General features: G+C 39.1%; 1 protein-coding gene across 1 annotated transcript in view; it reads left to right on the forward strand.

The window, feature by feature from the left end:
• The window catches only part of LOC117400733 (transient receptor potential cation channel subfamily A member 1-like), a 58,647-nt gene that overhangs the window by 3,126 nt on the left and 30,179 nt on the right, over positions 1-25,342 (forward strand). The window contains exons 2-9 of the mRNA XM_034001031.3: positions 5,521-5,641; positions 12,481-12,643; positions 14,475-14,650; positions 14,946-15,053; positions 15,288-15,396; positions 16,575-16,720; positions 17,756-17,892; positions 23,788-23,836. Coding sequence (XP_033856922.3) covers positions 5,558-5,641; positions 12,481-12,643; positions 14,475-14,650; positions 14,946-15,053; positions 15,288-15,396; positions 16,575-16,720; positions 17,756-17,892; positions 23,788-23,836 — 972 coding nt within the window. The 5' untranslated portion in view covers positions 5,521-5,557. The remainder of the gene's footprint in view (positions 1-5,520; positions 5,642-12,480; positions 12,644-14,474; positions 14,651-14,945; positions 15,054-15,287; positions 15,397-16,574; positions 16,721-17,755; positions 17,893-23,787; positions 23,837-25,342) is intronic.

Below are 25,342 nucleotides of genomic sequence, written 5' to 3' on the forward strand. Positions count from 1 at the left end.
GCTCGGCCTATAAACGGATACTTTGTTGTTCCCTCAGGTCTGCCCTTTTTAGATGAATGAGCCAGCGGAGGTGCTATGGATGGAGCGGGGCTGGAAGAGAGCCGCCAAATAATTACAAATAAAATACAAAGAAAAGAATATTGTGTAGTGGGGAAATGAATGGGCAGACCCCAGGGTTTGTATAGGAAAGTGAGGGAACACTGGTGAGTGTAGGACGGAGTCCCGGGCCGTGCGGGTAGCGACGGTTGGGCAATCAGCTGCAAAGTGCAGTGTTTATTTTTGTTTTTCTTTGTGCCTTCTGTTTTTGTCTATTATTTAATGCACCTGCGTGTGCGCTAAATACCTTTACCATCGTTGGTAGCAACGGTATCACAGTGCCACCTTGTGCATTCGAGTGGTGTCTAGAAACCCAGTTTTCTGTCTCCTGTGTCAGTGATTTTCCCCCACCCTTCCACACGTGGTGTCCGCAGTGGGATTCACTGGCATTGCCCATAAAAAGCAGTGCACCCACAGAAGGAGCAGAAATGGATGCCACGCAATTCGCAGCCATGATGGACCTCCTGCGTCAGACCCTCACTGCTGCGGTGCAGGGGGCTGCTAGACCGGCAGGTCCAGATCCCAGGTTGCAGAGGCCAACTCAGCTGATGATCGCCCTGAAGCCTACTTAGAGGTCTTTGAGGCTATGGTGACCTCGGCCAGGTAGGACCAGGCACAATGGGCTAGCTACCTCTTGCCCCAGCTGACGGGAGAGGCACAAGCAGCGGTGAGGGCGCTGTCCCCGGAACGCATGATGGATTACCCCACACTAAAAGGGGCCATCCTTAATCGTGTGGGGGCCACGCCAGAGGGCTACCGGCGAAAGTTCCGGGAGACGCGTTTCACAGCGGAGGAGCATCCCAGAACAATAGCCCACCGCCTGAAGGATTACGCTATGGGTTGGCTGAACCCGGACGCGACCACCAAAGCCAGGTTGGTGGAGGTGATCGTGGTGGAGCGTTTTCTGGAGTGCTTGGCTCAGGGACCTTGGCTATGGGTACAGCGGCAGGCACCTGCCACTTTGGACCGGGCGGTCGAGTTGGCGGAGCAGTACCAGGCAGCGGAGCCAACGCCAGCGAGACTGCCTGGACGAAGTGTGGCTACCAGACCAACCCCTTCACTGGCCCAGGAGAGGGCGAAGGGACTGTGGGGAAGGGGTAGACAGGGTCCTGGATGGGGGGTATCGGCGGGAGTTCCTGGCCCATGGACCAGGGCAGGGTGGGGTGACCCACGGGCTGCTACGGTGTCAGACCGGAGTTGCGCGGCCACCTTATCGTCGAGCCTCTTTGATGGCTCCGGTCTTTTCGCCTCTTGCCGAAGCTCCAGGGCGGGAAACAAGCTCACCGAGGTGTTGGACATGCAGGGAGGTGGGCCACATCGCTCGGGATTGCCCCGTGATGGATTGTGACCTCGGCCGACCAGGTAAGCATGTTCAATTACCTCAGTCACTTCAGGAGACGGGTTTTGTTATTCCTGTGTCCATGGATGGTACAAAAACCCAGGCTCTTTTGGACTCAGGGTGTGGTCAGTCCCTGGTACATGAGAGCCTAATCTCACCGGGGCATAAGCAAATATTGGGACGGGTGCATATTAAATGTATTCATGGGGATGTCCGGTCTTATCCTAAGGTTAGCATAACAGTGAAAATTGGCCAGCAGGTGACACAGGTGCAAGGTGGGGTTGTGTCCTCGATTGCCAGTACCGTTAGTTCTGGGGCGGGGCTGTGGGCAGTTCAAGAGTTGGTTGGCTGCCCTGACGGCCCCGTCCTCCCTATTGGCTAAGAAAGAGGAAGTGATTGGAGAGATCTTTCCCTTTCGTGACCCGGAGTGGTTTTGCCATAAATTTAAACCTCGTAAAACTAAATGGGATCACCGGGCCGCTAAGAATGAGGGCTGGCAATGGTGGGGGTCCGAGAAGTTTCAGGTGGGGGCGATTGGTGAAAAGTCTTGGGGGGAGGCCGCGGAGCCAGCGCAGGGGTCTGGTTCGGCTGCCTCCGCTCAGGACCGACCTGATCCCGAGCTGGAAGCCATGGGAACTGATTTTTAAGCTCGTTCCCATGACTTCCGATTCGAGCAAGGGCGTGACGACATGCTGGGCAGGCTCTTTGACCAAGCAGCAGTGGTTAATGGTCGGGTGGTTGACCCTAGACGCGTCGCCACATACCCTCAATTTGAAATCGCTCGAGATCTCCTGTACCGTGTTGAGAAATTGCCCCAGACTGGGGAAATGCGTCACCAGTTGCTCATTCCTCAGCCCTTTAAGGAGGATTTGTTGCGATTGGCTCACGCTATTCCCCTGTCAGGCCATTTAGGGAGGTATAAGACCAAAACGAGGCTTGTGTCACGGTTCTACTGGATGGGGCTGAACGGTGACGTCAGACGTTTTTGCGAACGTTGTGGGGAGTTTCAGAAGGCTAGTCCTAGAGCCGTCCCACAAGCGCCATTGGGGCCATTGCCACTAATGGAAGCTCCGTTTGAGCATATTGGAATGGATTTGGTTGGGCCGATGGAGAAGAGTGCGGTGGGATACACACACCTATTGGTCATTCTGGATTACGCTACGCGTTATCCCGAAGCCATTCCCCTTCGCTCGCCTCTGCCAAATCTGTTGCCAACGAGCTGGTGAAGGTCTTTTCCTGAGTCGGGATCCCCCAAAAAATATTAACCGACCAAGGCACCAACTGTATGTCCCGACTAATCCACGGAACATGTAAGCTTTTGGGAATTAAGGCCATTAGGACCTCGGTGTTTCATCCTCAGACCGATGGTCTTGTGGAGCATTTTAACAAGACCCTTAAGAACATGTTGCGTAGATTTATTAGTAGTGATGTGCGTTACTGGGACCAGCTGATTCCTCCCTTTCTCTTTGCGATCAGAGAGGTACCCCAGGCTTCCACGGGCTCTTCGCCATTCGAGCTGCTGTATGGGCGAAGACCCCGGGGTGTGCTTGATCTGGTCAGAGAGATGTGGGAGGAACAGCAGGACAATTCGACCAATAACGTCCGGTATGTGTTGGACCTGCGCAAACGTCTTGAGTCTGTTGGAAAGTGGGCACATGACAATTTGCAGCAGGCTCAGCACAGGCAGGAGACACAATACAACAGAGGAGCCCGGTTAAGCACATTTCAGCCGGGAGATAAGGTGCTTCTATTATTACCTAGTTCTGAGTTGAAACTTCTGGCTAAGTGGCAAGGACCTTTTGAGGTTACACGCTGGATTGGGACGGTGGATTATGAGATCTGCCAGCCGGGGCGATGGAGAGAAAAACACATTTATCATGTTAACCTCTTGAAGCCCTGGTTGCAACATGATAGTTTGGTAGTTTTTTTTCTCTCGGGAAGGCATGGGGGAGTAGGATTTCGAATGGACCGGTGGTGCCATTCTGGGGGGGAGATGTGTAACAGGGGAGACCTGGACTGGTCGTCTGACGTATGCACGATGCTGCAGGAAGAGGGCGGCAGTCCCCTGGAATCCGCCTGTCAGTCATGGCTGTGACACAGAGAGGTGGGAAAGAGGGTGTGTGGGCTTTCCTTCTCACTGAGTGGCTGGGGGGCAGGCTCATGGGGATTGCTTGGCCTATAAACGGATACTTTGTTGTTCCCTCAGGTCTGCCCTTTTTAGATGAATGAGCCAGTGGAGGCGCTACGGACGGAGCGGGGCTGGAAGAGAGCTGCCAAATAATTACAAATAAAATACAAAGAAAAGAATATTGTGTAGTGGGAAATGAATGGGCAGACCCCAGGGTTTGTATAGGAAAGTGAGGGAACACTGGTGAGTGTAGGACGGAGTCCCGGGCCGTGCGGGTAGTGACAGTTGGGGAATCAACTGCAAAGTGCAGCACCTTTATTTTGTAGATTTTGGTTAACAGTGTTTATTTTTGTTTTTCTTTGTGCCTTCTGTTTTTGTCTATTATTTAATGCACCTGCGTGTGCGCTAAATACCTTTACCATCGTTGGTAGCAACGGTATCACAGTGCCACCTTGTGGCTATAAATAAATCGTGCACCCGAGTGGTGTCTAGAAACCCAGTTTTCTGTCTCCTGTGTCAGTGATTTTCCCCCACCCTTCCACACCCATCCTTTCACAACAGGTCTTACAATATACCACTGAAACCACAAGGGACTAAGGTAAACTGTACACAAAAGTTAACAAAATTAAATCAAAATGTTACCCATGCACAGAACTGCGTAAAACGTAAAAGGCATTGCAATTCAGCAAAAGATTTAGAAAAAACAACACCGGTTTCCAGAATGAAAACAGTATCCAAAGTCAGTATTCAAAATTGCAGGATATAGTTCTCGATAAGGCCCTGTGTCAAAGTGATGCAGTGCTCAGTAATAACAAAACCCAACAACAATTCAATGGTGAAAAACCAAGCTTTATTATTTTCTTAAATAATAATACTGGCTATACACAGTGATGTGTAAAGCCAGTCAAAACCACGGGGTTCAGTCCCGAAATAATAGCAATAATCACACGAACAAGACACACACAAACACGGTCACAAGTCCAGAGTGAGTGCTGCTAGTGTAAGTGGTGAATTACAAGTTTAAACATGCACAATGATGAAGTGTAGTCCGGGTTTGTTTGCTGGTTGTTTAGCTACAGCTCCTGGAGTTTAGCCTTTTGCAAATGACAAACGTAACAGTTTAATAGAGAGACAAAAACTCATGGTTTATTTTTACAACAGTACGTCCTTTACAGGTCTTTTCGTAACCATAACAAAAGAACAGATTGCTTGGACACATCCCCTGATATACCTTCAGTCACACCCCCTTCGATAGTGAGTCACGTATCCTGCAATCCATGACTGACACATTACCTACTGCATTAAGGCGATGACTTCTGGTATTGTTACTCCGCCCCCTTTCTGGATGGCTGGCATCCGACTGACCCTGGAATGAACTGCCAGACCATCCAGTCCGGGGCACACTGTTCCTGTTATACAGCGCCCTCAAAGGTCGGGAGGGAGGTTGCTGACTAGGATTCATTCACGCTCTGTCACAGGCCCTAATGTCACAGTTCACTTGTAAATGAAAATGCACAAAAGCAACTAAAGATCAGATTTTAAAAAAAATGCATCATAGTGTCTAAAATTGTTTAATTATTAACTTTTACATTACCGTAGCTTGTCTCGTTCGCTTTGTTTTTGCTGCATTTCCGTCATGTGAAATTGGAGGAAGTGCTGTGTAAATGCACGATAAAAACTGATTTGGCATGCGAGAAAAAACAAACAAACAAAGAAAACATGGGCTGTGATGGATAAACAAGTACATTATAACACTGAAGAGATTAGCTTTGATTTATTACATATAATGGGGATTGATTTTATTCTTAATGCAAGGACGGTACAACTCGACTGACGTGTATCTGGGTAACAGATATCCGAGTGCTGATTGTAGTAGTACAGTACTACAGACATAGAGGGAGATGATTGATGTTCTTTTCAATCAAATTTACATAGATTATTATTTCTCCTGTTATAGACAAATTACAAAAAATAAACAAGTGAGATCCTGCCCAATGTCTTTACTTAATGAAAAGAAGAAACGGAGCAGTTTCTATGAATGTGCTGTCAATGAAGATGATTCAGCAGATATATTCCAAGTAAGTTTGGTATCTTTGTATCCCTGGATAGATATATATCCCCTCTTTGAAAATAGGGAAAACATTAAGAAAGCAAGACTTCCAACAAGTTCAGGGGTGGTATAATGAAGAACAAATATCCCACCCACTAGTATTGCAAAGGGAAGTAAATGATTAACAATGGATTACCTCAGCAATTGTGGGAAGACTTGTTCATTAAAAACATTACCAAATATTTCCTCTCATTCTGAGTAACACTTTCTCTCTAAATCTGCCTTCACTTGGTTTTGAGCTTGTCTGGAGATCTGAAGTGCTGATACAGAACAGCCTCCTGCAGTCTAGTCAAATCAAGTAACAATGTGAACCAGTCCCACTACTTTCTGTCAATTTAAATTGTCAAATTTTTGCTAACACTATTTTAAGAACTACATATTAGGCATTTATTATGTACTTATTTGTGACTAATTAGTACATAATACATCATGTATAGCCTCCTAATAAGGGTTTGTTTGGTACTTATGCTTATTCTCAAACATGCCCTACTAACAGGTTACTGGATATTAATAAAGGATTAGCATGCCTTATACTGAAGGAAAGACTGTTCTTGGCCATATTAGGTCCTACTAGCTGCTTGTATATGATTAATATCTTAGTAATAAAGCAGGAAAACAAAGTGGACCATGCATGGATACTATCCCAGAGTTGGACTTTGTTTCCAATATAGGGCTTATTAGGAGGATGTTGGTCACTAGTAAAGAGTTTTGCAGCCCCTATTCTGAAGTGAAGGTTTGAATTTCATTAATGAATTGCTTATTAGAAGCATGTAGGTCATTAATAAAGGGTTTTGCAGCCTATATTGTGAAGTGAAGGTTTCATTATCATTAATTAAGTTGAAGTAAAAAAGAAACAGACAAAATCCTTTTAATTAGGAATTTATTTGTTAAAAAAGTAACTGTTAAAACTTGTAACAAATTGCTATATAATTGTTTTCCCAGTAAAACATACAATCTTAAATTGGAAATATTTTTTTCCCAAAAAAGGTCAGATACTTCTGCATTCCTAAACAGATACAGCACCAACTGGTGCAATGTATAATGTATCAATTTTTTTTTTCTAAGGTCATCAGCAATCTCTCGTAAAGGGATAACATTTACAATAACACTGGAAATCTAAACAAAGTACTATTTAATTTGTTTCCGTATTCAGTATTATTAGCATTACAGAAATGGGGATTTTGAACGTGATTTCTATCATGATTTTCAGCTTTAACATCACAAATTAACATTAACAGTTAGGGCCCTATGAAAACTGTTTTATTATTTTCTGATTAGAGTTTTTACCGTTTTTAAACAAATGTAATTAGGTTGATTTAACTGAACTTATTGACACTGCAGGAGCAGCAAACAAAACAGTAAATCTATAGGCTTATATCTTTTTTTCCATTTGGTCTGTGCATTGGAGTAGGGGTGGTGTTTTATTGAATTGTATTGAAAAATAGTATTGTTAATTTTAAAAGCGGGTTGTATAAGTAAAACACATTATTATTTTCCTTTTCCACTCCAAGCAAAAAAAAAAAGTTTCTCTGTATTAGTCATCATCAGTTATTATGGTACACAAATATGGAATATGCAGTTAACATATTCCTGCATCAAGCCACAATTACAAAGATGCAATAAATAAATAAAAAAAATAAACATGGGTTATTGTCGTAAAATACTGGATTATTGTATTAATATAAAGTATTTACATTTTAACACAAACTGCTGTACGGACATATCATCTGACATTCACAAGAACAGGGAGTAGGTCATTAAAATGTTGTTATTTTTAGATATAAATAACTTATATTTAATGAGAGCGCAACAATATATATCTTAATTGAAGGTACATGTCACAAATAACAGTTATTTTTTCATTACATTTGCACCGTTTTTTGCCAATTTTTAAAAAATATTCTTAAAGTAAAAACAATGCATTTATGTTTGTGTGTATAACGTACCAAATATTTTACAAAAATAAAACAACTTTTCATAACAAAGATAAACTTGAACAAATGTTACAGTGCCTATTAGTACCAAGTATTGCAGTCTGGCCCAGATTTATTTTTTAAAGTTTGCCGCCCTGTCTCCATAACTCTCTTCCTCAGATCTCTGCCATTGTTTTTTGCTGTCAGCTGACAAGGGGCTGATATGCCTTTCTTCTTAAAGGAGACCGCCTCTATAACTCCCCAATATCTCATAAGTAAGGCCCTGTGAAAATCGCGGAAATTTGCTTTAAAATTCGCGGCAGTGTCACGGGTAAAGTATAGTATTTCGCGGAATGTACACGGAAATATGTTATAAATTAGGTGTACAGATTATTATTATTTTTAAATAGCAAATACACAAATAAATGCACTGACATCAAAATTAACATCAAAGGTATTCAAGCACTTTACAATAGCTTGTGAAACTGTGTTGTAATTAACGGCCTGCAGGTAAAGTGTATCTGCAAGGACAGCTTTCAGTTCTAGTACGTCAGGTGCATGTTCACTATTTAGGTCTTGCAAAACAAATACAATGTGTAACCCATACTGATCTTGTGCAGACCAATTCTAGAATCTCCTGTGATACTCGGCAACTTAGTATTCATGTCTCAGCTGGGCTGATGAAGGAATCGCTCCACCATTTGCTACACTATGTCTGAAGAATTTCCGTAACTTTTGGCTGTCCAATTTTTCAAAAGGGATATTTGCGCAAACAAACGCCTCTGTCATGTCAAAATTTAATAAGTGGACTTTTGGAACATGGAAGTCACCGTTTTTAGTTTTTTTGCAAGTAAAGCAGTCGCAGTACTGCTCTGGATTTCCGCCTTTCTCTTTCGGTGAATACTTGCTGTCAACAGAGGAGTTTCAGGAGTGATCTACAGCAACGTTGCAGGACCTGCAGGATACTGCTTTACATGATCTGCTGCAGACACATTTTTAGCCGTTTTAGAGACATCCATTTTCTTGTTTACAGTGTGTAGTATTTTAATTTCCTGCTTAGATTGCATAGTCACATGACATAATCACTGCACAGCACTGTGTGCATGGCGAATACATGCAGGCACATAACAAAAGAAATACGCTTTTTTATTTTTTGGTACAATAATACTCGAAAATAAATTGTAATCTTTGCGCCGGCTACTTTTATATAAAAATATTGCTATTTTTGGCTATTATTGTACCAAAAAATGAAGAAAAAAAAAACGTATTTCTTTTGTTATGAGATATTGGGGAGTTATAGAGGCGGTCTCCTTTAAGAGGAAAGGCATGCTGGGATATCAGCCAATCCCCTTGTCAACTGACGGCAAAGAAGAATGGCAGGGATTTGAGGAAGAGAGTTTGGAGACAAATAAATCTGGCTCTGACTGCAAACTTGGTATCAATATGCACTGTAACATTTGTTCAAGTTTATCTTTGTTATGAAAGGTTATTTTATTGATGTACATGTTTTTAAAAAATATTTGGTACATTTTACACACAAACATAAATGCATTCTTTTTACTTTAAGTATATTTAAAAATCTTGGCAAAAATGGTGCACGTCACGAAAAAACTGTTATTTGTGACATCTACCTTCAATTAAGATATGTAAATGTATATTGTTGCTCTCTCATTAAATTTAAGTTATTTATATCCAGAATAACAGCATTTTATTTACCTACTCCCTGTTCGTGTGAATGTCAGATGGTATGGCCATATTGCAGTTTGTGTTAAAATGTCCACATATTATTATTATTTATTTCTTAGCAGACGCCCTTATCCAGGGCGACTTACAATTGTTACAAGATATCACATTATACATTATTTCACATTATACAGATATCACATTATTTTTACATACAATTACCCATTTATACAGTTGGGTTTTTACGGGAGCAATCTAGGTAAAGTACCTTGCTCAAGGGTACAACAGCAGTGTCCCCCACTGGGGACTGAACCCACAACCCTCCGGTCAGGAGTCCAGAGCCCTAACCACTACTCCACACTGCTAATACAATAATCCAGTATTTTACGACAATCACCAACATTTTTTTTTTTTTTAATTATTTATTGCATCTTTGTAATAGTGGCTTGATATGGTAATCTGTTAACTGCATATTTGTGTACCATAATAACTGATGACTAATACAGAGAAACATTTATTTATTTATTTATTTATTTATTTATTAAGCTTGGAGTGGAAATATAAAAATAAATAATAACTTTGTACTTATACAACCCGTTGTTAAAGTTAACAATAGTATTTTTCAATACAATTCAATAAAACATGACTCTTACTCCAATGTACACACTGAATGGAACTATACATACATATATACTGTGTGTATATATATATACAGATATATATAAAGCAGTAGATTTACGGTTTTGTGTTGTTCGCTGCGCCTGCTGTGTACATAAGTTCAGTTAAATCAACCTAATTACATTTTTATTTAAATGGTATAAACTCTAATCAGAAAATAATAAAACGATTTTCATAGGGCCCTAACTGTTAATGTGATGTTAAAGCTGAAAATCATGATAGAAATCACGTTCAAAATCCCCATTTCTGTAATGCTAATAATACTGAATACGGAAACAAATTAAATAGTACTTTTGTTTAGATTTTTTAGATTTAGTTGGTTGCATATGTTGTCCCTTTACAAGAGATTGCTGACAGCCTTTTTTGGAAGAAAATATTTCCAATTTAAGATTGTATGTTTTACTGGGAAATTAATTATATAGTAATTTGTTACAAGTTTTAACAGTTCTTTCAAAAAACCCAACTAAATTCTTAATTAAAAGGATTTTGTCTGTTTCTTTTTTTACTTCAACGTATTATTATTATTATTATTTCATTCATTAATGTGAGTAAGAGCTTCATGGAGTGCCTGGAGTCTTCACTTCAGTGTACAGGCTGCACAACTGATTAAAGATGCCCTGGTGATAATTGCTTCTTTGTGCATTATTTGTTAGATCAAAACTGTATTAATGACATATGCTGCTAATAAGCACTTAAGTAATGTAAAAGAAGCCTTTACTTCAGAATAGGAGCTGCAAAAGTCTTTACTCTTAGCTCTTCCTCAGCTAAAAACCTTGGAGTCACCCTGGACCCCTGCCTCTCTTATTCCCAGCACATCTCCACTCTGGCACGCACTTGCCGATTCTTCCTGAGCAACATCCGAAGAATCCGACCCTTCCTCACCAACTATGCTACCCAGCTCCTGGTCCAGGCCCTGGTACTCTCCCGCCTAGACTACTGCAACTCCCTCCTGGCTGGCCTCCCTGCGTCCGCCACCCGTCCGCTCCAGCTCATCCAGAACTCTGCTGCTCGCCTGGTGTTCTCTCTACCTCGCTTCGCCCACGCTACTCCACTACTCCGCTCGCTCCACTGGCTCCCGATCACCGCTCGCATCCAGTTCAAGACTCTTGTACTAGCCTACAGATGCCTTGATCAGACTGCACCCAGCTACCTCCAGACCCTCATCTCTCCCTACACCCCCACTCGACCTCTCCGCTCCGCCTGCACTAGAAGACTGGCTCTACCTCCGCTACGCTCCCCTGCCTCCCGAGCCCGCTCCTTCTCCACCCTTGCTCCGCAGTGGTGGAACGACCTTCCTACAGATGTCAGGACTGCCCAGTCCCTGACCACATTCCGGCGCCTCCTTAAGACTCACCTCTTCAAACAGCACCTGTAGAACTCCTCTGTTGTATCCTGGGACACTATCACCCTTCATTTAAATATGCTTTATTTTGCTCTTATCTGCCCCCTATTTTACTGCATTTAATCCTGTACCTCAGAATATTGTAATCTCCCAAGTGTTTAATCTGTAGTATTTTGTACTTAATCATATCCTGATGTAACTATCACTACTTAATCATATCCTGATGTAACTTTCACTATTATCTGCTGTATTATTGAATTGTGGTTTGTCACACTTGAGAATTATTGTATTTCTTGTTCTTATTGTATGACTTATATTGTAACACTTGAATGTATTTGTATTTGCTTGCGATTGTAAGTCGCCCTGGATAAGGGCGTCTGCTAAGAAATAAATAATAATAATAATAATAATAATAACATCCTCCTAATACGCCCTTTATTGGAAACAAAGTCCAGCTCTGGGATACCGTGTAATCCATGCATGGTCCACTTTGTTTTCCTGCTTTATTACCAAGGTATTAATCACATACAAGCAGCTAGTAGGACCTAATATGGCCAAGAACAGTCTTTCCTTCAGTATAAGGCATGCTAATCCTTTATTAATGTCCAGTAACCTGTTAGTAAGGCATGTTTGAGAATAAGCATAAGTACCAAACAAACCCTTATAACGAGGCTATACATGATGTATTATGTGCTAATTATAAGTAATAAGTACATAACAAATGCCTAATATGTAGTTCTTAAAATAAAGTGTTACCAAATTTTTTTAATGAAATGAAGAAATTAGGATTGTCTAGACAAACTCAAGGCACCTCAAACACAGACCAGGCAGAATCACTCAAAATGACTGCAAACACCATAAAATCGTAATAAAATGTAAGTAAGGAAAAAAAAAGAATAATTTGAAGCTACTTAATATTTAAAGTTGTCACCTAAATCAAGCTTCTTTATAAGTTGCCAGAAAACGTTGTGTGAAAGTTGTCTGATGTTAAATGGGTTTAATGGTTTGATGGTAGTCTGTTTCGATGAGAGACATTTTGTATGTTACAAAACCAATTATGTCATTGAATATAATAATTTAAAAAAAAAAAATAGTTATGTAGATCCCAGAAGCGTATTTTATTATGTGTGCTTTTTTTATTATGTGTGCTTTTGCTATTTCTAAAACTCAAGTATCTCTTTGGCATACCAGGTGGTGTCTGATGGTCATATAGCCAAGCAAATTCCGCTGATAAAGATGAAGCCTGATTGCCTGATGAGCGTGGATTCATCCAATTCAAGCCCTTTGCACTATGCTGCGGGGGGTGGACGTATTCAGTTGATAGAAGCAATCATAAACACAACTGACTCCGAAGGTGAGATAGTAGCTGAATTTATCTTAGCTTGCATCCTTTTAAAAAGACATTGGGGCAATTTCCAAGAAAAAAGAGAAATAAGTCACTATTTTTGTAGTACTTTCGGGTTGTGTGTGTTTCCATGTAGTTCTCTTTTAGTCTGAGAAATTCTAATTAATATTAAAATATGGGAGGGTATATTTAAATGTTTGTGCCTGTATTCCAGTTTGGCCTTGTGCGACTTACTGATATCGTACATCTTTCTTAAACCAGTGTAATGTTATTCAGGTACTCGGTAAAAAGTGGTACGTAGCGCACTGCGTTTGCTCGCACATGCTTAAACAATGCTTATAAAACAGATTGTTAGAATGCTGCATGCTGATTAGTCAATCAGGGTTCCTTCCGTGACAATATCCACGATATAGTAACAGTTGTGAACTACATACTGTAGGTAAAAAAGGCAAATCTCTAGACCTGAGCTAATTTTGTTTCACTGCGCCTCATCTGAAATCAAAGAAAACCCTAACCCAAAACAGACCACTATGAAGAGATTCATTTATTATGAAAACAAAGCTAAGTATGCCACTATGACAAGCAAAATGCAAAAATCCCTATGAACGAAACAACAACAGCAACAACAACAACAAAAGTGTCACAGCAATTTACGTTTGAAGAGTCAGCTTTGTGCCCAGTTGCTTCACTGTTTAAAAAATAAATAAATAAATAAAAAGCCTACATATTACGACTGAAAAATAAAATAAATAAATTCCGCTTGCAGCAACACTCTGGGGAAATCTCTGTGACATCGCCAAGTAAACAAATATGATTATATGTCTTAGATGCCTTTTTTCAATGCCTCAGTTACTGTCGCAATTGACAGTTACTTTAATGACTGTACAGCAATATTCAAAATAACGTCTACAAATGAACAGAAACGCAACTAAGCAAGTAAATTATAAAAAGTTATTTAAAGTAAAAGAATTAACCGAAACACATTTAAGTAAGTTTTTTTTTGTTTGTTTTAGTTATTTAAAAGCCCTTGTTTAAAAAGTTGAAACTCAAACAACAAAAGAGAAAATATTGTGAATATTAAAAGTTCATAGGAACTATTTTCTCCTGCGTAAGGTTATACTTAAAATGTGTTAATAAATATTCAGAAACTGTATCGGTTTCTCTTTTCTGTGTTTATAAAAAGTTGGTAAATCCATTTTATAAAAGCAATAAGGCACTTGAGGGCATGAGTTATCACGGATATTGTCACTGCTTGGTTGGTTGCTTTACTAAAACACTTCAGCTAAGAAAGCAGGGAACTGCCCATTCAAATCTGGTACATTATGGTGTTTTACATCTTTTTAAGATTAATTTGTCATATTTTCCAGTATTTTACATCATTGTAAAATGAGTCAAATGGCAATAATCTGAAACGTTAAATAAATGCTGTCACGTCAAAAAACAAAACAAAACACCAAGCCCCTCTGTATGCTTATTTTTTTCCTATGTGGTCAAAGAAGCTAGGATTGCTTGGTACTGCCTTCCGTTATAGTAGAAAGTTGCGTAACGTGTAGAATGTGTGTGGTATGTGTGTGCTGCATCACATAAATAATAACCGTGGAGAGAGAGGGACGACTTTCTAAGCTGCGTGGAAACTCGCCCATTGAGGACCAAAAATCAAATATATACATTATTGATCAGTTTTGCCTGTTTTTATTACTAATTACAAATTCACAATTTGCAACACAAGTAGGAATAACCAAATAGTCATGCATTAACATCTGCTCACATTTAGTCGTTTATAATTTACATTTATTTTTTCAATGTTTGTAATTTTCATTTTCAATTATTCTTGACCCAGGTTTAAATGTAACAGATAACAAAGGGAATACACCCCTGCATTTGGCTGTCAAAAACAAACAGTCAGAAAGCTGTAGAACACTGCTTGAATTAGGAGCGGATCCAAACATCCTGAACGCCAACCTAATGTCTCCTTTACACATGGCTATAAACTTAAGACACAACGAGATTGTTGAGGTAAGTCGACTGACCCCCAAAAAAACAGCAAGAAATGACTGTAGATGCAGATTCTTTGGTACAAACTGCATTTGATATGATTAGGTACCAGGAATATGCAGGTTCAACTAACTGGTAAGGACTTTCATTTTGCAGTACAATCATTTTCTTTTTTAGTTTTTGTTATTGGGGAACACTTTTGAGTGATTTTTATTTTAAATTGATAATGTATTTTCAAATATCAACCCTTGTGTTAATATGCTATTAATATGAAAGTAACACATTGGCATGGTTATTTCTGTTCACATTGTTCTAGGTGTTACTGTCTCACAGCAGTGTAGACATGAACCTGGAAGGAGATCTTGGAAACACCCCAGTGATGCTGGCCTGTTCTATCGACAATCATGAAGCATTAAATCTCCTGGCAAGTAAACTCTCGAGCAAATGTCCTGACATTTTGTTATTTAAAAGTTATATATCCATTGGCCTATACAGATGCAGATTTATGTGTGTGTTTGGCTAAATGGGGAAACTTAAATTGAATTTCCAATGAGCAATGAGCTCAGTTTGATTTGCAGGTACAGGGAAAGGTAAACTCGTTGTTGTTTTTTTTACACAATTGAATTGATTGTAATTAAGTTTTCTTCTAACTTTTTAGCTCACACGTGGCGCACGACTATGCGAACAAAACAAGCTGGGACATTTTGCCATTCATTCAGCTGCTTTTTCGGGTTCAAAAAAATCTATGGAAATAATTTTAAAAAAAGGTTGGTTTATGATATTTAAATTCAAATTTGGGATTGGATTAAATTAAGAGTGCGTCTATACTTATAGCTTCTAGAAAATAATAATTCAGTCTTGCAGATGACCAGCAATCAAAACAGTTTAATTCCAGAACAGAGAAAAATCCAAAGATACAGCCCAAATCGTAATCACAGGCAAACTGTAAGCAAAATCATAAAACAACAAAAGCTTATAGATGAGAAAAAGAAACATTCAGTGCCCTTCAGTGAGGATTTGATAAGGGTCCGTAACAAACTATAAGTTATTTTTTACTGAAGAGCAGCATGCTATCTCCATGACTCGCATGTTGGTTGAGAGTCAGTCCTACTGATACATACAGGCATAAATATACAAGATAAAACAGCCCCCAGCTCTGTGTGAGAACCGGTTTGGGTTTTATGGTGTTTAACACCTATCCTCAGATTCGTTCTTACAGTGGAAATAGCACGTTGTAAACAAGGGTCATCCTGCCTAAAATCAAAAGCCCCTTTGAACCACAAAAGAGTACGATCTTATGCTGATGCCAAGATAAACAGGCTGGGTGCAAACTTACAGAGAGAGAGAGAGAGAGATTTAATGATCTCACTTTCCAGACATCTAAAGAGAATTGCAAAACTGTTACAACTGTATACTATTTTTTGCATTTGTAGTGCCCATACCAGAGGTTGTAAATATTTTGTTAAAAATAAAGGCTGCAACAGTGTACACCACAACAAAATAAGCCTGCTTTCTTTGAGCAGGGGCTCAGTTAGATCTTATTGTTACTTTAAGTTGTATTCTTGTGAGATGTCAGCCTATTTGCATTGGGTAAAAAGGTTGTGCTTCAGTTAATCTGTTGTGCTATAGTCCTAAATTTAAAGGGTTCTGGGTTTTCTCAGTAAAGTAAATCACAAAATCATGCCTGATGTGCTGTTAAAAGTTTAGAATATGCACATAAAGAGCTGGTTCAAGTTTGCTGGGGAAAATAGAACAAAACCATGCTTAATTTATCAGTGATGCATTTTTAATTTATTGGAATATCATTCAATATGAAATACTTATTGTATTTTATTTCCCATTATGTCTTTGATTACTTTTCTATTTCTTCTGGGAGGGGTTATATGGTGTCTACTATAGAATATTCTTTAAAACGTAACATATGTCTGATTCTGTATTTGTAAAGGAGAAGAGATAGGCTATCAAATTGAGCGTCATATTAACTATGTGGACAAATCCGGTAGTAGCCCCCTTCACTTGGCTGTCCATGGTGGGAACATTGAAGTGATTCAACTATGCATAGCAAATGGAGCAAAAATTGATTTGCAACAGGTAAAACATTTGAATTATCTAATGTATTTGTAAATATTGAATCTCATATTGGAAGTCACAGTAATCACGCCAGCCAAGTTTGAATAAAGGTTGGAGGAAAACTATTGTAACTACCTGTACGGGACTGAACTAATAATGAAATAAAGGACTAAACACTATACAATAACATACACAACAACATGTTTATATCTGTGGATATATTAGTCAAAAAGTGGATACAACATTTATGTTCTCCTCATTAAACTTAGCATACTTGGCATGACATGATATACACTAGGGACTTGTAGCAGTTGTATATTTTTTTTAGATTCCATGTTCCATGACTTGACATATGTAATAACCTCACATGGCCACTGTAGAGCAACATAACCCAAATTGGTAACTCAAGCTAATTTTGTATATATAAAACTTGCCCCCCCCCCCCCCCCCCCCCCCAAGACGTTTTGCATTGCTTTAGTGTCCCCCCAAGATGTTTTGCATTTCCTTAGTGCTCCCCCCCATTTCTATTGCAGTAAGAACTAGTAGCAACATGAATAAAAAGGTGGGGGCACCAATTGTGTCTTGTTTAACTTTTACAATATTACATCTTTACAGTGATGACTATTTTTTGCATTTAACTTTTGTAGATAAGACAGACACTTTTCATACAGGTTATAGCACAGCAAACATCTTTGCATGTGTGCAATATGGGTTGGCACAAGTAGAAATTAATGGACAAGACTGAAACCTGAGGTCTGTTTACATGGTACAAGTGTCGATATAAACCCACACAGCCACTGGTAGTCCTGTAACTCTATTATATACTGTTGTATATATTTGTGTATTGTTAAAGTTGAATCACATTGGAGGTCCCTGGGCTATGATTTTTTTTTACAGATATTGAGATTACAGCAGTGTAAAAACTTACTATTGTACAGTTGATGTCATGAATTGGGTTTCTCTGTGTTGGAATTTGTGGAATATAGCAGACAAACTCTAACTGTAAACTGTAAAAAATAGTTTAACATTTCCTTTCCTTCAAATGTTATTATACAGGGTGATAAATCTACTGCACTTCATTTTGCTTGTACGCAAGGAGCCATTGAAGCTGTCAAACTAATGCTGTCAACATACAACGGAGGACAGGATGTGGTCAATATTATCGACGGAGCTCATCAGACACTGTTGCATAAGTTAGACTTTATTATATTCCATCTGCTATTTTATACATGTGTTTTCATAATGTTTTGTTACATTTTTAATTAATCATAAAAAAATTCTTATAACACAAAAATACTCATTGTGTTCATAAATGAAATTCTTTAAATGTATTTAATATAAATATTAGGGGTTTAATCGATTATAATCGATCAATCACACCTGCGGGATTTGATTCATTAGTCTTGTCTACCTGAGTGTGGCATCAGATAAAAATCTCGAAAAATCTTGAAAAATGACAGAGGGTACTTCTAAAGACCCAATATTTCACAATATCCAGAAGGAAGAAAAAAGAAAGCAACTTGCAACATTTGGAGTGACGTCCTCCGTCCCGCCTGCCGAATAAGTAGTCGCTCCGCGGAGCTCACTTCCTCTTTTGCATCAAACCCACGAGTGCAAGTGATGCGACCTCTCAAGGTTTGGTGGCTGTCTTCTCTTAAAGGGAACCAGGGTTACGGTAAGTAACCTAACGTTCATGACATTTGTATCCAATTGCGTGTCCAATTACCTGTGGGTGATTAGATGACTGAGATATAATGCGGGAAGCCATTCAACTTTTACAAGTATATATATATATATATATATATATATAATATATATATATATATATACAGTATATATTATATATATATATATATATATATATATATATATATATATATATATATATATATAATTACACACAGTGCCTATAGAAAGTCTACACCCCCTTGAACTTGAACAGTGAGTTTCATGCATTTAAATGAGGATTTTTTTTCCACTTATCTACATACCATACTCCATACTGTTAAGGGGAAAAAAGTTTTTATTGAGAAAAAAATTCTATATTAAAAATACAAAACTGACAGATCATAATTGGATAAGTCTCCAGTATGAGTTAATACTTGGTGGAAGCACCTTTGGTAGCAATTACTGCTGTGAGTCTGTTGGGATAGGTCTCTACCAACTTTGTACACCTAGATTTGGCAATATTTGACCATTCTTCTTTACAAAACTGTTTAAGCTCTGTCAAGTTCCTTGGGGAGCGTTGATGGACAGCAATCTTCAAGTCAAGCCACAAATTTTCGATTGTATTTAGGTCGGGGCTCTGACTGGGCCACTCAAGGACATTTAACTTTTTGTTCCTAAGCCACTCCAGTGTAGCTTTGGCTGTGTGCTTTGGGTCGCTGTCATGCTGAAAGGTGAACTTCCGTCCCAGTTTCAGCTTTCTTGCTTCTCTGTACTTTGCGCCATTCATTTTCCCTTCTGTTCTGACAAGTGCCCCAGTCCCTGCCGATGAGAAACGTCCTTATAACATGATGCTGTCATCACCATGCTTCACAGTAGGGATGGTGTTCTTTGGGTGAAGCGCTGAGTTGGGTTTGAGCCAAACATAACGCTTTGCATTTAGGCCAAAAAATTCAATTTTAGTTTCGTCAGACCACAAAACTTTTTGCCACATGGCTACAGAACTCCTGAGTGTTTTTTTGCATACTTCAAACGGGATTCAAGGTGGGCTTTCTTGAGTAATGGCTTCCTTCTTGCCACCCTACCATACAGGCCAGATTTGTGCAGTGCTTGGGATATTGTTGTCACATGCACATTTTGACCAGTCTTCGCCATAAAAGCCTGTAGCTCTTGCAAAGTTGCCATTGGCCTCTTGGTAGCCTCTCTGGTCAGTCTCCTTCTTGCTCGGTCATCAAGTTTGGAGGGACGGCCTGATCTAGGCAGGGTCTTGGTGGTGCCATACACCTTCCACTTCTTAATAATCGTCTTGACTGTGCTCCATGGGATATTCAAGGCCTTTGATATTTTTTAATACCCATCCCCTGATCGGTGCCTTTGTCCGGGAGTTCTTTTGAAAGCGTCTTGGTGCTCATGGTTGAGGCTTTGCTTTGAAATGCACTACCCAGCAAAGGGAACTTACAGGAACTGCTGAATTTATCCTGAAATCATGTGAATCACTACAATTTAACACAGGTGGAGGCCACTTAACTTGGTATGTGATTTTGAAGGCGATTGGTACACCTGAGCTAATTTAGGATTACTATTACAAGGGGGGTGGACACTTATCCAACCAAGCTATTTCAGTTTTTATTTTTAATTAATTTTCTACAAATTTCTAGAATATTTTTTTCACTTGGAAGTTGTGGGGTAGGATGTGTAGATAAATGAGAAAAAAACTATTTTAATGCATTTAAATTCCAGGCTATAAGGCAACAAAAGGTGAACAAAAGGTGAACATTTTAAAAGGGGGTGTAGACTTTCTATAGGCACTGTATATATGTAGTGTTTTATATTATTATTTTTGTTTTATTATTCGTTTTACTTGTTTAGTTTATATAGTTATAGTACTTTAGTAGTTTATATAGTTTTTAGCGAAAGCTAAACATGGCAACGTACGTGGATAGCAACTACGGGAGTGATGAAGATTTCGAAGTTGGTTCGGAGGATTTCGATACCAGCGACAGTGATGCTGACTTATCACTCAGCAATGATGATGAAGAGGATGTGGAGCTAAGAACAGCAGGGGACTGGGTGTTTATTACTGATCCATACCATGATGCCAGTCCTCCATCATTTGATTTTGCACCTGTTTACACAGATGAGCACCCCGCCGTGGAACTTGAGAGTTTGCGTTCTCCATTGGAGTGCTTTTTGGCTTTTGTTCCCTAAAAGCTAATCACTTACCTTTGTGACTGTACAAACAAAAGAGCATGCAGCTACTTTACAGGTAAGCCAGCTGCAAACGGGGAGCTGTTTGGTTTGAAATGGCAGTGCTGTGATTAAATACTATCAAAACACAATACTAGGTACAAGGCAATAAAGCACGCATGGGAAGCAGAGACCTCAAAAAAGGTGCAGGGTCTGCTATGAAAATTAAAACAAAAGAAAGGACACAAGAAAAATGTGCAGTGGTTGCAAAGGCAACCCCATGTTCTATTGTACTGAACATTTCAATCAATGGCACAGAGCAAGTCGATAATGGCACACGTTTCGATGTTGTTTGATTTGTATTTGATCATTACTGTTTACTGATTATTATTGTTATTAGCTTTATTAGCAGCATTTTTGTTTTCATTGTTCAAACAAAAAAATAAAAAAATAAAAAAATAAAAAACGTGTTTTTACCTCTATATTGAACATGGGTATGTAGTACACAGGAGCATAAACGGTTAATGAAAAACACAGTTTAGGTCATTTATTTGTGTTTTATTCATCATATATTAATATTTTATATCAATTACAGGTTTGAAAACATCATTATTATTATTTTCAAAATCTGGTACCTGGGAAGGGGTTTCATTTTTACATCTGGAGTTGAAGTCGTTAATTGGCTCTTGACATCGTTGAGGGTGAGACCCAGCCTCAGCAGATGCTTTGTCACTATCGCTTTGTGGGCCACTGCTCCTTCCTGCGAATGGGAACCAGTCGTCTAGGTAGTTCATCATCCTGATCCCTTGCAGCCGCAAGGGAGCTAGGATGGCATCCATGTACTTTGAAAACGTGCGGGGGGCTAAGGAGAGACCGAATGGCAGCACAGAAAACTCAAAGACACTCCCCTGAAAGGCGAAGCAGAGGTACTTCCTGTGCACTGGACGAATAGGGACGTGGAAATACGCGTCCTTTCGGTCCACTGTTGTAAACCAGTCACCCGACCAGCCGGGCAGACTGGAGAATGTGACGGTGTGCATAACTGTTGTGTACAGTGGCGAGTACCCAAGTGGGGGCTGCCTGGGGCGGCGTTGTGACTACCTCCGAGATCGCTGCTGTGCTGGAATCCCACATCCTGCTCTCTCCCATCGTTGTGGGTAGGCCCGGTTGTTAGCTGCCACAGAAGCCTGAAGGCAGTGCCTCAGGTCATCTGGTCAGCGTGCAGCATGCACCAGAGGATACACACAGGCAGAAGCTGCGGCAGGCGAGAGCTCAGTTAGTTGAAAAAGAACAGAGCAGAACGGAGAACACACAGAGGTGGGTGGGCTGAGGCCGCTGACAAGGTCTACTCCACAGCGGGGCAGGCAGAAGCACAGCCCCGATGGAGGAACACACGTTGCACGAACGACAGCCGGCAGAGTCACTCAGCGACAGGGCGGCAAGCCGAGCCCTGGCGGAGGAACGGTGTTCTCCCTCAAGGTGTAGACTGAAAGACAACACACGCACACACCAATACTGCACAGGCAGTCACACTCATTCGACGGACAGCCAAGAAAAGACTGTCTGTGACACAAGCGAAGCAGACCATAAGAAGAATGAAAGAGACACTCAAAATGGAGCCACTGATTTCACGAGAGCGGCAAGCCGGCCCTTAGCACGAATGCAAGGGAATTGCAGTCGACTCAGAAGAGCTCTTTTTGAAAAACACACTCTGGTTAGTGACAGAGAAGCGTACCTTACCGTAGGTGAAAGGCAAAAAAGTGAGCTCCACGGAGCAACTACTTATTCCCTCGGCAGGCGGGACTGAGGACGTCACTCCATGGAGGGGCCTATCGGCAGCTCTGACATAAAATGCTCAGCATTTGTTGGTGGTCGTCTTCGAATTGAAAGGAAACTTCCAATTACATGTAAGTAAATATTTTCAAACTCAAATTACATGAAAGTAAATATATTTATATTAAACATTTACTGGCATTATGAAACGTCTGCAGTAAATAGCATTATGGTATTACTTGTAGTTTTCTTCCAATACAATTTCATATTACTAGCAAAGAGGTGTGATTTGTCGATTATTATTATTATTATTTATTTCTTAGCAGACGCCCCAGGGCGACTTACAGTCGTAAACAAAAACATTTTTAATATATGGTATAAAAGTATGATCCTTATATTTTTCATATATAGAAATTGGCCCCTTGTTTATATATTTCAAATATATTTTAGTCTGTAATACATATATTTATTTTATATGGTGCACCATATATTTTCAACATATACAATAAATATATGGATTACATACTAAAATATATTTTAAATATATCCCATATATTTTAAATACATAAAAAAGGGGCCAATTTCGATATATGAAAAAATATAAGGATCATACTATATTAAAAATATATGTTTTTTCCATAAGGACTAGTAAATATACTTATGTGATTCCTTTGAAATGCATCACATGTTTCAGTTTATTTTCCCAAAAGGATACATTGACTTGAACATTAATTGCATTAAACCAAATAGCAATATTGATCTGAAAATGCATATTGATTTAAAACATGTTGTATTATGCATGCTGACTTATTATAAGGAAATTATATAAGGCAATTAGCTGGAAAAAAAATGAGTTGTTGATCAGGAAAACATGGGGCAATAGTAATGTATCTAGAATTAATATAATCACGTTGAAACTCACTTTAGAATGTTTATGCTAATTCCAGATTGATACATTTCTATTCTCCTAAAACGCTCATCAAAAACTTACACAATCACACAGTCCAATAAAAAAAAAAAAAAAAAACAGTATCAACTGCCAATATTTTCAGTTTTGTAATTAAACATAATGTTGCATTGTAACCACTCTAATTATAGTGTAGTTAGACATTAAATGTAAAGTGTTTCCAGAAATTTTATACAGTATATTATGAATAACGATGGCTTGTTTTATCTGTAAAAGCTTGTGTTTTTAAATTCTTCAAATCATGCAACCTGATCTTCTGGTTTATGGCACCCTGATATTTTATCAAACTCGATCAAACTGGTTTATGTACATACACTTTAGTATATATAATATCCTGATGTATATGTAATTTTGTTCATTATTGGACATATATTTTTTCAACGGTTTTTGTGTCTGAGCAGCACAGCTGTTTCAATTTATACCTCTTTCAGTGATTAAACCTGTTAATACCTGAGCATATGGTAAGAAAAATTGGAATTCTTATTTCTTTTAACAGGGCCACAATGTTTGATCACGTTGATCTGGTGGAATACCTTTTGATAAAGGTAAATATTTACCTATTTTATTTACCTTAAATAAAATTGAACACATTTATTATTATTATTATTATTATTATTATTATTATTATTATCATATATAATTTAGCTGTTGTTTTACCAATCCCTTAAAAGATTAATTCTCAAATTGAACACAGTAGGGATTCAAGGAAATGCATGCACATGGATTAGGGAGTGGTTAACATGTAGAAAACAGGAAGTACTGATTAGAGGAGAAACCTCAAAATGGCGCGAGGTAACCAGTGGTGTACCACAGGGATCAGTATTAGGTCCTCTGCTATTCCTAATCTACATTAATGATTTAGATTCTGGTATAGTAAGCAAACTTGTTAAATTTGCAGTTGACACAAAAATAGGAGGAGTGGCAAACACTGTTGCAGAAGCAAAGGTCATGGAAAATGATCTAGACTGAATTCAGAACTGGGCAGACACCTGGCAAATGACATTTAATAGAGAAAAGTGTAAAGTATTGCACACAGGCAATAAAATGTGCATTATAAATATCATATGAGAGATACTGAAATTGAAGAAGGGAACTACGAAAAAGACCTAGGAGTTTATGTTGACTCAGAAATGTCTTCATCTAGACAATGTGGGGAAGATATAAAAAAGGCCAACAAGATGCTTGAATATATTGTGAGAAGTGTTGAACTTAAATCAAGGGAAGTAATGTTAAAATTTTACAATGCATTAGTAAGACCTTACCTAGAATATTGTGTTAAGTTCTGGTCACCTCGTTACAAAAAGGATATTGCTGCTCTAGAAAGTGCAAAGAAGAGTGACCAGAATTATCCCGGGTTTAAAAGGCATGTCGTATGCAGACAGGCTAAAGAATTGAATCTATTCAGTCTTGAACAAATAAGACTACGCAGTGATCTGATTCAAGCATTCAAAATCCTAAAAGGTATAGACAATGTCGACCCAGGGGACTTTTTTGATTTGAAAAAAGAAACAAGGACCAGGGGTCACAAATGGAGATTAGATAAAGGGGCATTCAGAACAGAAAATAGGAGGCACGTTTTTACACAGAGAATTGTGAGGGTCTGGAACCAACTCCCCAGTAATGCTGTTGAAGCTGACACCCTGGGATCCTTCAAGAAGCTGCTTGATGAGATTCTGGGATCAATAAGCTATTAACAATCAAACGAGCAAGATGGGCTGAATGGCCTCCTCTCGTTTGTAAACTTTCTTATGTTCTTATGTTCTTATGTTTGTCATTTCACTACTGTAGCCTAGGCAACAAGAACATCTCCATTTTCTGAGGCTGCAAATGTTAGTAAATCCAGTATGGAAGCATGTGACTACCTTTTGTGTGTGCTGATTATATATTTAATTATATATATATATATATATATACACACACACACAGACAAAGCACATACAAACTGAGGTTTTATATTACTCTTCTTCCAGGTGAAACAATATTGACTTAGTATTGCTTACATTTTGTTGCTATGCCGTAACAATCAATATCCTCTATCATCTGAACAAAAG

This window comes from Acipenser ruthenus, chromosome 4 (assembly GCF_902713425.1).
Source record: "Acipenser ruthenus chromosome 4, fAciRut3.2 maternal haplotype, whole genome shotgun sequence".
Lineage (NCBI taxonomy): Eukaryota > Metazoa > Chordata > Actinopteri > Acipenseriformes > Acipenseridae > Acipenser > Acipenser ruthenus.